At 38.5% G+C, this 12010-nt stretch overlaps 1 protein-coding gene and 1 non-coding gene across 3 annotated transcripts; both read right to left on the reverse strand.

Moving 5' to 3' along the window:
- Positions 1–5527: 5527 nt before the first annotated feature.
- Positions 5528–5601, reverse strand: TRNAV-CAC. The gene has a single exon. It is a non-coding gene; the product is annotated as a tRNA-Val (tRNA).
- A 1161-nt stretch (positions 5602–6762) lies between these two features.
- LOC110615632 (FT-interacting protein 3) lies at positions 6763–11508 on the reverse strand. 2 transcript variants are annotated; one of them, XM_021757627.2, is made up of 3 exons: positions 11445–11503; positions 11186–11341; positions 6763–10217 (listed from the first exon to the last, which is right to left on the reverse strand). In XM_021757627.2, the coding sequence occupies exon 3, from the start codon at positions 10130–10132 to the stop codon at positions 7070–7072; it is 3063 nt and encodes a 1020-aa protein (XP_021613319.1). In that variant the 5' UTR covers positions 10133–10217; positions 11186–11341; positions 11445–11503; the 3' UTR covers positions 6763–7069. The 2 variants fall into 2 exon arrangements, with proteins under 2 accessions (XP_021613319.1, XP_021613311.1); XM_021757619.2 differs by having other exon boundaries at positions 11186–11508.
- Positions 11509–12010: the final 502 nt, after the last annotated feature.

Below are 12010 nucleotides of genomic sequence, written 5' to 3' on the forward strand. Positions count from 1 at the left end.
TTTTCATATTTTTAATAATTTTAAGTATGTTTTTAAATGAGTTTTTGCATGAAAAGTCTTTAGAGGAAAACCCAGGTTCGGCCGCCGAAAGTCAAGTTCGGCCGCCGAACATGGCATGCATGCGGAGGCACATTCGGCCCCCGAACGTGGCCTGGCCAGCCACCTATAAAAGGGTCCCTTAGGTCCGCACGGGCGAGCTTTTTCTCCCCCGTTGTCGGCCAAGGTGAGTCTCCGCCACCTCTCCCTCGATCTTGAGTGTTTTCCTTAGATCTTCTATGGTTTTCACGGGTTTTAACTTCTGTTTTGAAGATCTGTGAGTAAAGAGCAAGTTTTGGGTACTTGGAGGTTCAAAGAGCTCAATCTCTCCATCTCCAAGCTAGGATCGCCTTTCCTCTCGTTTCTTCAAGAGGTAAGCTCGGATCCACCCTTGTTATGTGTTTGAAACAAGCATTAAGTTGTTTTATGGGTAGAGATGCATGTTTAAGCCTGTTGATGAATTTATGGGTTTTAATGTTTTGATGAACAATGTATGTTGGTTTGTGTTGTCCTTATGTGTTGTAGTTGGGGTTTAAGTTAGTTTGAGGCCCCTAGGAACCATTGTATGTATTTTTGCATGTTTTGGTTGAGTTTATGCATGATTTGAGAGTTGGGAGGCAAATGTGCATACAGGAGCCAAAGTTTCTGCCCTTTGGCAGAAACCAGGTTCGGCAGCCGAAGGAGCTTTCGGCCGCCGAACATGGCTGGTGAGGCAGGCCTTTCGGCTGCCGAAGTTGCCCCCGAAAAGAGACTTTCGTCTCTGTCTGGGACTTTCGGCCGCCGAAGGTGCCGCCGAACATGCATGAGTTTCGCCTCTGTCTGGGAGTTCGGCCGCCGAAGGTGCCGCCGAACCTGCCTGACTTTCGGCTCTGGAGGGACTTTCGGCCGCCGAACCTGCCGCCGAAAGTGCCCTGTTCAGCCATTTCTTGCATGTTTTTATGTGTTGATTTCATGATGTTATAGGGGGTTTTTGGGGAGTATATTAGAGTTATGTTTATGTATGTTTGGTCCCTTATTGGAGTCCACCTGTGTAGGTTCGGACCCGAGGAACCGAGGACCCCAGCAGTGAGCCAGCTGCTACAGAGTTTGTCAGAGCTAGCCAGAGGTGAGTGGAATAAACCTTAAGTTTTAAAATAAATGAATTATGAAATTTGAGCATGATCCATGCATCATGAATGCCATGAGATATAGTAGGTTGTTTGCATTAGTATTTCACGAATATGTTGCATTGCATTTATGATGTTGATGTGGATTGGTCATTGGATGATCCTTAGTCCTCATATGATATGATGATGCTACGGCATGAGATATGGTATGGAAGTCCAGGTTGTACCCATTCTACGTCCCTGGCACGATGTAAGAGGAAGTCCAGGTTGTACCCATTCTACGTCCCTGGCACAGTTGGACTGCATGATATGTTATGTTAAGGGAAAGACCGGTTGTACCCATTCTACGTCCCGGCACAGTTGGACTATGTAGAGGACTATTGGTGACAATACCATCCGAGATGTGATTTGTTGTGATGTGTTGCATTACATAATGGCATGAAATTTTAATATATGTTTTCTCTATTCTGCTCACTGGGCTTTGTAGCTCACCCCTCTCCCCTAACCTCAGATGTGCAGGTACAGGGTAGACCAGGAGGTTAGCCAGAGATATGAAGTGTTTATGTAATAGTTAGTTGTGGACATGACAGTTGTATTATTATTTAATGTAAGAGATTTCAGTATGTTATAGTTATGTTATGTGTATTGATATTGAGGATTAGATATTGTGCTTGACATTATGTATTGAGGTATCCCTTTTATTACGTGATCAAAATGTTTTATAATGTTATGGAAGCCAACTCATCTTATGATGTATTTGCCCTTTGAGGCATTGTTGAGGTCCCACAGAGGGATCCTAATTATGATTATGACTGTGTACAGTATATGTTCAGGTTGAGTTGGATGTTTGAAAGAAAAGTTTTAAATTTTATGTATTTTCTTGATCATGTATGGGATTAAACAGGTTTCCAGGATGTATGTTTGGCTTGCTACGGGTCCCGGCGGCCTTAAGTCGACCCGGATCCTAGCGCCGGTAGCGGTCCGATTTTCAGGTCGTTACAACGTTAGAAAAACATAAATCCTACCCGTCTAGCGAATTCCGACATCCTGGATTCCACCGGACGACAAGAATTCCGATGCCGGACTTGAGCCGGGTATTACAACTCTCTTATTAATTATTCCAGCATTTATAAGGGGGTCAATTTTGAGATCCCAATTATTACCACGCGGCTCTAAGAAAGTTCTATCAAAACATCATTTTCTTGCCTTTTCCCATTTTAAACTTGTGCTTTTGCTTTCATTCGTTGCTCTACCTCTTGCGCTGCTTCTACTATCTTGCTCTTTCTCTTCTCCATAATCTTCGATTTTCTGATTCGGGTGCGTCTTACTCTTCTCATGGCTTCTACTAGGATTTCTGAGGTAGTCGATCTGGTGTTTTCTGTCACTCCTTCTTTCTCGCATTAGTTTTCTCGTGACCTTGTTGGCACCATAATCTTTAAAATTAGGGCTCTCTTGTCTAATTGGTACATAGTTCTCCCTAACCCACCGTCGGAAGGTCTGATAAATACCCAGCAAGGGTGTAATTTAGTCTTTTTTGCAAAACAGCATGAGTTTGGACTTACTTTTTCGTTTACCCCTTTTTTCATTGAGGTCTTCCAGCACTTTAGAGTGACCCCTCGAATGTTATCCTCCAACTCTATCTTGTTTATGTGCTGTTTTGAGTCTATTTGCTTATGTTGAGATTTTGCCCCTTCCCTCAAGTTGTTCTACACCTTCTTCCGTTTGGTTAGATCTAACTATGGGTTTTATTATTTTGGTCCCTGAACTGGATTACCAATATTTACGGGGTATAAGGATTTTATTAAAGGTTGGGCAGAATAGTTTGTTGTCATCGAGCTGAAGGAGAGCTTGAGAATTAACTAAGACATTGACTTCTCCTGGGGGGAGATTCTTTAGGGCTATAACGAATTCCCTAGGTTAACCCTAGTAGATCAAATATGTCTTCTTCGACTGACCTCTATAAGGAATAAATATGACGTCGATAAGTGCATATACATGTATAACTTACGGGACTGCCAAGAAGCTGGTACCTTTTGATTTTTTCCCATTTATATTCTTCTTTTGTTATTTTGAGCTCTGATCAAATTGATTTTTTCTTTTCAGCTTCCAACATGCCAATGGTACCATTAAGCTATCTAAGAACTTCACCTTATCCAGGGAGAGTATAAAAGAGACTTTGGCCGCTTTGAAGGGTAACAAGTCTGCCGCCGATATAACCCAAGAGGTTTTCTAGGCCGCAACTCCCGCATTGTCAGCTCGTCCGTTTGCTCGTACCCTCACACCTTCTTTGGCTTTGGTGCTAGTATCGGGGGGTTCTCGTTCTGTGGTCTCCAAGATGTCAGTCCCACCAAGTCGCCAGCCTCTTCTAAGGCTCCCCTACTCCAAAGAAAATCCCCAAGGAGCCCATCATAGTTAGTGAGTCAACGGATAGTAGTTTGGAGGAGGGCACCAAGTCTCCTCTTTGGACGTTTCCCCCATCAGGGCTGTGGAGCCTATCGCCATGGAGGGCCGGGTTGCTAAGCGCACTAGGATTTCAGAGCCTACGGAGACAGTTCCTTCCTCTCCTATTGATAAGGGAAAGAAGGTGATGGAGAACCTATCTTCTACCCCAGATAACGACCTGCTAAATGTTGTCGAGGTCAATACTAAATCGATATTGGCCTCTGTGGCTGAGATGCTGTGCAGCAAAATGTTCGGGAGGAACTCCAAATGCTTCTGACCCCATTTTCTAGCTCTTGTCAGCCACCTAGTCTGTGCTACTGATCGAATGTAATTTCAATATATTTTTCATACTGTTCTTAGCATTGATTTGAGTATTTTTCTAACTAGTTTTATATTTTTTAGTTATATTTTATAGAAAAGCAAAAGAGAAGTAGATTTGATAAAAAAAATTTATTAAAAAGTGTTGAAATTGACTTGACCAGTGACTTGGGCAAACCTACCAGATGATCATACTTCACAGAAGTCAGGAATTACTTAGACACGCGAGCTGAGTTAACTATATTTAGATGGTGGATTTGACTAGCGATTTGCCCAAACCACTGGACAAATCAACAGTCTACATAGAACCTGACAGTGAGCAAAAAAAATTCAAATTTAAAAATAAAAAGACTAGGTCTCCTTAATAAAAGTCGCGATGCCCACTCAATTTTTCCTCCTTTTAAGTGGTACGATATCCTCCTCAAATTAAAGAGTTCTCTCTTTGTAAGAAACATATTAAAACAAGAATTCCTAATTTAAAACAAAAAATAATTTCTATTCTCAAAAGAATTTTATTAGAGTTGAGAACCTATTTAAACCCATCTCATTGGACAGCCGCATCATCCATTCTTCATCTTCAATTCTCTTTTCTTTTATTTTTTTGTATTTTCTTTCAAGCTATGAGTGACTAAAATCTTTATTTTTAGTTGGAGTTAGATTAAAATTTCAGTTTATATATGAATAATGAGATTTAAACATAATTGAGGAGTTTCAAAACACTACTACACATATTTACTGGTCTGATGAGGTCGGAAAAATAGATATTTACTGGTCTGATACTTGAGATCGGAGAAATGAATATCTACTGGTATGATATTTGAGGAGTCTCAATACACTACTACACATATCTATAATATAAAATTTTCACATGTTTTACAATTTAATGATTGATACATGTATCATATATTTATAACATATGTTATCCTACGTTATAACATAGGTATATTACCTATTGTGCTCCTATCTATTTGTATATATATATATATAACATAATATACATGCAATTAACTTTAATTTATTGATACTAAATCTTCGTACTTGTAAAATCTCATTTAATTAAAACTAATTTTATTTAAAATAAAAGTATTATATAAATACATACAATTTTTTTATTAGATAAGCGAAAATTAAGCAAAGTAAATAATCACAAGAAATTTAAAGTCACATATATAAAGTTTCAAATAGTATTTTTTTTTCAATTATTTTTATAAATAAAGTGTTTCAGTAAAATAATTCAATTGGATTAAGTCATGAAAAAATATGGATCTAAGTTGGGGCTACTGCAATATCAAACTTTTTTTTTCGGATACTGTAATGTTTTTTCTTTGGTCAAAACGATACTGCAATGTCAAAATAGGCTTATAATAACTTGAAAAAGAATACATATTTGTATTTATTAAGAATATTTAATTTAATATATTTTTATTTTATTTAAATTAATTTAAAATATTTCACTTTTGACTAATTTGATTCAATGAAATGGCTATTTCCATTGTGTAAGCAAGGTTGGTTTATAATTGAAACTTAATTTAGTTAAAAAAAAATCATCACAATTTAAGCTCAACCTAGGGCAAATTTAAAAGGAAATATATATCTGAGGAAGCATAGATTTAAGAAAAAGAGGATGTCTGAGCCCGGGTTCGAACCGGGGACCTCTAGTGTGTGAGACTAGCGTGATAACCAACTACACCACCCAGACAATTGCGCTGTGATAGACATTTTAAAATATATTGCAGAAATAATAACTTTGTTGACAACCGCATTCTTACCGACATTCCAAAATTTTTGTTGTATATAATACTTAAATTTTTTATTCAAAGAAAAAACTTAAATTTTAACTCGTAACACCCTTCTAATTAACTTAAAAAATAATAAAATCCTATTTTTTTTAATAAAAAGTTTTCTTTTATAATGTTTCCATTCATTCTTTCTCCTATAATTTATTATTTCTTTAATTGCATCTAACTTTATTTCTTTTATAATATTTCCATTCATTCGGATTGCTGTGCAGATGGCAAGCTTTACATCACTTACAAATGTTCACCACCAGTGAGTAGCCACACAAAAGCAAAACTAACGGTAAACAGTTTTGTACCAGGTGGTAACGGCGGTGCTCCATCGGAGTCCATTCAGACAATGAGCTGGTGGTAGCACTTTCCACAGGATGGTTTAACAAAAAGAGCAGGTGCTTGAAACATACAATTATCCATGGAAATGAAAAGAGCGTAAAGGCAAAAGTGGTAGATGAATGTGACTCGAGCATGGGATGTGATTCAGGATATGATTACCAACCTCCTTGTCCTAACAACATTGTCGATGCTTCTAAAGCTGTGTGGAATGCCTTGGGAGTGTCTGATCCTGTCAGAGAAATGGATATTTACTGATATGATGCTTGAGGGGTCTCTATACACTACCATACACATCTATAATATAAAATAAACATGTGAAAATTTGTTTTTTTATTGTCAAAAAATCAGTCATGATGTTCATCTTTCTCAATCATTTATTATTTCTTCAGTTTTTAATTATATTTTTTTACCTTTAAACATATTTAACTTTTGAACTCTTTTCGATCTGTCAAACCAAATTCTTTAAATCCAGCGATTCTTATTATCAACCTTTAAACTAAATCATTTTAAACCCAACATTGGTGCAGGAATTTTCCCTTCAACATCAATTTCACATATATAAGAAGCAGCTGATGAAATTTCCCTCCAGATGGATGATGGAATTTCAGATGATCAATAAGAAGCAGCTAATTCCACAAAGACAAGCAGAAGGTCATGCTAGCCTGAAGAACTGCGAAATTGATACACAGCATACAAATATCAAGTTTTAAGTCCAACCTGCTAATTGAACATGGTAAAAAACTACAGAGAATTTAGTATGAAAATTAAGTTCAGTCAAGTGTCAACATAATACCATGCTTCTGCAGACTGCAGAGGACCATGAAAGCAACTCATCTAGCAATGACACGACACTGGCTTGTCTATTATACGCCTTGTTGTGATACCAAATTTCTATTACTAACTTCTCATGTACATATTTCCATGAAAGAAGACATCAAACAAAATAAGAAGACACAAAGCTTTACAAACATCACCAAACAAAACCAGAATCTGACTCACAGGTGACATAAGCTTTGCCAGAGAACTCTGATTACCGATTCACAACATACTATCTGTCCTCGATGGCAGACGACGAAAGAAATTAATTGGTGCTGATGGTGTCCTATGCCTAAACCTGGGATGCCTCATAAAGTAAAACCCAGCCACAAGAGCAAGCACCTGAAATGGTGTTGAATACAAGACAACGGCAGCCACTAGACATAATGTCACAAATATTGTTGTAGCACGAGGATCCCGCCAACTTAATAGTGATTGAATTCTCTCACCTTGGGTAGCCACATCACCCACCACAGTCTGGATCCTCCCAGCCACACTCCTTAGCCGATCATACCTCATCCGGACTATCTCTGCGCTCCTTGTTGTTGGAAATGTATCAAATTCCTCATCAAGCTCATCAGGATGTACTGCATCAGCACAAGAAATTCTCGTATTCATGTGTGGGGGGTATCTTGGTCGGAAACGATAATTCCAGAGGCCTATTAAAAACATATAGAGAAATACTGTTGGCAGAATCAGTTCTGGAAAACACACAAGCATCACAAAGAGGAGGTGTACTAAAACGGCGGTGATTGGATTTTTCCACATGCAAACTTCTCCAAACCATTTTCCAACAGCAAATAATCCAGAGAACACAGACATCAGCCTGAAAAAGTTTGCCTTGCTCCTCCTCATGCTCCAGAGATGAGAGTCTACATCGGACATGTATTCAACAACTTCTTTCCTAAGAGGAGGTTCTGCTCGACTAAGCCGAGCTGCCACTATGTTGACAGCTTGGTGCCGTAGCATGTCCTGCTGCATCACAGTCAATGGCCTTACATAATGCATCTTTGGCAAAAGGGGCCGTGTGTACTGAAACATCATGTCCACCATTGATGTGTATGAAAATCGTATGGCCAGATGTAATTCACCCATCTTCTTGACTCCGGAAGGATGAAGCACTAGTAGCGGATAAGAGTGTGTATAAACACAGCCAGTTTCAAGAGTAGAGAGTCGTATCCGAACCTTACCAATTTTTGTATCCCTATAACCATTTGAACCACCAACATGGTTGTTATCGAAAACTCCCACAGTAAGGACTGTTGCAGTATCATACACCTCCCAGGTGTATTGTTCATTGTACTTAGGGCTGAGGCTGTTGATTATGGTTCGAGTCCTAATCCACTTGTGGCCATACTTCGCTACACAATATGTATCTGACGTACCTTTTCCATCCCTTGTTTTCATCGGGTGAAGTCCATCAGCACTTAGAACACCAAGCTCCAACACACCTATTGATGGCTTCCACAACTGCTTTGCTGTTGGTCGAAGATCACTACTGTAATGAGTTGACTCATCAAGCACATGGTACCCTCCATCAAGGACAACTCGAAGATGGATTCTGCTGGAGTACTTATCTTTCTTAGCCTGCTTCTCATCCATGGCAGCTGAAATGGACTTTTCCAGGTTGAACCATCGGCTACGAATAATTCGATCATCAGCACGCTTCTCAACAGAGATTAATGGTATAACAACCTTGCCAATAGTCTCATCTTTGTTGGGGCCAATGCGATCTTCAACCGAAAGGACCAAATGATCTTCAAAGGGTTCAGCAGCAACAAACATTAAATCCTCATTCCATACTAGGTTCATTGTCCGTGTTTGGACCATCTTTGTCTTTAAGACCTGGTTACCTATCTGTACCTTAACATAAGCATCTGGAAACCGATTCTTCTCAGAAATAACCAGGTCTTGAGCCTCAATTACATTGACACGAACATACCATAATCTTGGAGAATGATAAACTTTGGAGCGTATATGTGCAGAGATAGCGGAGGAACTATCAGTTGGAGTTACTGCATCAGAGTGCCAAGCATCAGGAAATGCCTCATCAGCTTGAGTACCATACCAGACAGCGAGCATCAACTCCCCTTTTACTTTATCTCCTTTCTTGTCTTCAAGCCTATACCATTCGGGTGCCAATGGACTATCAGGCGGTACCCGTGTTGGAATCTCATTCATATCAAATCTTACGATCCCAACGAAGTCATCTTTCACTAGATCCTTATCCTTGACCACAACTTCCAGCACTGATGATTGAATTGTGTCCCTTGCGAAGGCAAACACTTCATTCCATTCGGGGTTTTGCTTCTTTTCGAAGTGTTTTGTTATTCCTTTGTAATTCCCAACTTTTATTTCAACATATGGATCAAGGCTCCCTGTCACATCCTTTGTGGGAAGATCACGAGCTTTGACAACTCGTACAAAAAGGCACCTCATCTGTTCAACAAGATCATAAGTGCTGGCCGTCCTATCCCCGCGTATAACTCGACCTCCAACAATTTGCCCGCCTCCGAGGAAAGGATTAGTCTCTTTTAGTGCATAATCAGCAGGCTGTGATGACGAATCAGAGAACATGCGAACAATTCTTGGAGCCTGAGGTGATCTCATCTCATGAATCCCATAATTCATTGTTTGCTGGGGGCCTGATGCTGGGACAGATTGCTGCACCGGTGGCTGTGGCTGTGGTTGTGACTGAGTTTGAGGCTGAGGCTGGCTAGAGTTTGGAAGATGATGAAATGTATGCCTTGTCTCAGACCTTTCACTGGAGAACAGTTGTGGGACTGGATTTGGTATCTGCTGTTCCGGTGCTTGAGCCTGGGTTGAACGTGTCTCTGTAAACAAAGAGGAGTCCATCGCAGGAAGTGGGTTTGATGATCTTATTGAAGGATTATCAGTAACAAATACTTTCAAGCCAAGCTCTCCTTTGACACGAGAAAAAATACTTCGTTTTTCCACAGGGTAATGCAAAACAACAGCATCAGAGTAGGGGACAAACGACGTCCCAGTGAGGCGAACCTTTCCAAGAAAAGATTTGGAGTTGTTTTCTTTATTATGGTTGTATATGTAGGCTTCAAGAGTGAGGTTGGATAGCTTGTTTGGATCAGATATGTTGAAGTAGAAATGCTCATTCCAAACAGGACTCAGATCTTTTTCTTTAGTAGTGGTGCGAAATTTCTGATGATCAAAATGAAGCTCCACAAAGGCATTGGCTGAGCCCTGCCCATCTTTGGGCATAAGGTCGTGTGCACTCACAACCTCCACTCCTAGCTTCAGATTACTCATCGAAAATTTTTATCCAGATACACGAAGGAGCGTTGAAGGACAATGATAATTAGCTTGCAGAAATTGGCAGGACAGAAATAAATACCTGAAATGGAAGAAATTAAAAGATCAACGATGATAAATGACACCACAAACTAGAACTTGCAGGTAAATTCCAACACTGCAATGTTTCCAACTACTTGACAATAGAGAGCTTTGAATTACAACTAATACATTAAATTTATTTCAGCAGAAACTAAAAAGAAACATGATATAGCATCAACGACAGCCAAAAGAAAATCAATCACAATTTCGAGCACATTTAAAGAACAAGCAGATGCTTAGCAGTTCCACAGAGAACTTCTGAAGTTACAATCTAGATAAAACTACAAAATAGTAGCAAGACAGTAATGGAATATTTGATGTGTGCTATAAATTCTTCATTTTTGTTATTATCACTTAAACCCTGTAAGAGTGAATTCCCATAAATTTAATTTGAAGAAGTTTTGATAAGTTCAACGAAAAAAAAGGACTTCCCCAATTCCCAGCATATAAAAAAGTAAAAATAGAAAGAAAGAAAAGGCAAAACAAAGGCATATTCTTTTTGCTCTACTAGATTCCACAGATGATGCAGCAGTTCAGTTTGATTTTCTTTCTCATATTCTCAATAGCAAAAAGGGAGGACATGAATATTTTGGAATCAACCCATTGCTTTTGAAGATTTTCACAGCCACCAAACAGATTTATCACAAGAAAAAATAAATAAATAATAAAGAGCCTTCATTTAAAAGGGCAGCTGATCTCATCTTAAATTTACGTCAGAGGCAACATAAGCTACTACTTGTTCCCCTTTTTTTCCCAGGTAACGAAATTAAAAAGAAAAAAAAAAATTCTTTCCAAACAAACAGAAACAATCACGAGGCATGCAGCCTTAGTACCAAAACCAGAATTTCTCAAATCCATCCAAGATCAGGGGGATGATCACCTCTCCCCCAAACGGCCTCAAAAAAATTTAAAGAAAAATAAAATTCCAGTATTAAACATGAAACAACCCATGAACAGAATCAAACTCACCAGTATATAGACTTGGAAGAGTTGAGGTGAGGAGGTGTAGTAGATGGTGTTAAGGTCGTAAAAATAGAGTCTTAAAAGAAGAGGGAGAGAAAGATGAAAGAGGGGAAAATGAAAGTTGAGAATTGTGGATGGTTTCTGCGATGATTCCCAGTAAAACTGCAAAGAAAAAGACAGAGACGTCTGAGACGAGCTAAAATGAATTGCTGTTCATTGACGAAGAAAGGAAACAAAAAAGCAGAGGGATATAAAGAGAGTCTACCCTCTCTGAAGTCTCCCCTGTGCCAGACCTGCCATTCATTTCTGTTTTGTTTTCTTGCTCCACCAGCACCACCCTCATTCGCTAGACAAATATAAATATTATTATTATTATTAAAAAAAAAAAACACGGTGTGTTCGTGTTCATTGATGATTGGTCACCAAGCTTACTCAGTTTTAACTGCTCCACGCGCTTACTGCTGGTTGTTGCGGTCGTCTCAGTCAATTACGAATTGTCAATTACGAATTTATTTTTCATTGAACGCTACTGTTTTTTTTTTTTAATATTTACTATATTTTAAATTTTTTTAAATTTATTTTTCTATATTTTAATTATCAACTGATAAATAGTAAATACCACTTGCTCTAACAGTAACGTCTCTTTTGCAAGGTTGTTACCAGTTTGAAAGTTCAAAATTTATGATTATCACTTTGATTTTTCAAAATGGGTTTAGTTTTGAAATTGCTAATTTTTCAAAAAATAATTTTTGGATTTAGATGTTAAATTTATAATTTTTTTTTTGTTTAATACTAATTATACTTTGAATTTTTAATTTCAAAAAATTTAAA

Source organism: Manihot esculenta, chromosome 1, assembly GCF_001659605.2.
Source record: "Manihot esculenta cultivar AM560-2 chromosome 1, M.esculenta_v8, whole genome shotgun sequence".
Lineage (NCBI taxonomy): Eukaryota > Viridiplantae > Streptophyta > Magnoliopsida > Malpighiales > Euphorbiaceae > Manihot > Manihot esculenta.

What these genes read in the sequence shown, in the direction of transcription:
- LOC110615632 (XM_021757619.2), bottom strand. Translation starts at nt 10,132, where the DNA reads ATGAGTAATCTGAAGCTAGGAGTGGAGGTTGTGAGTGCACACGACCTT.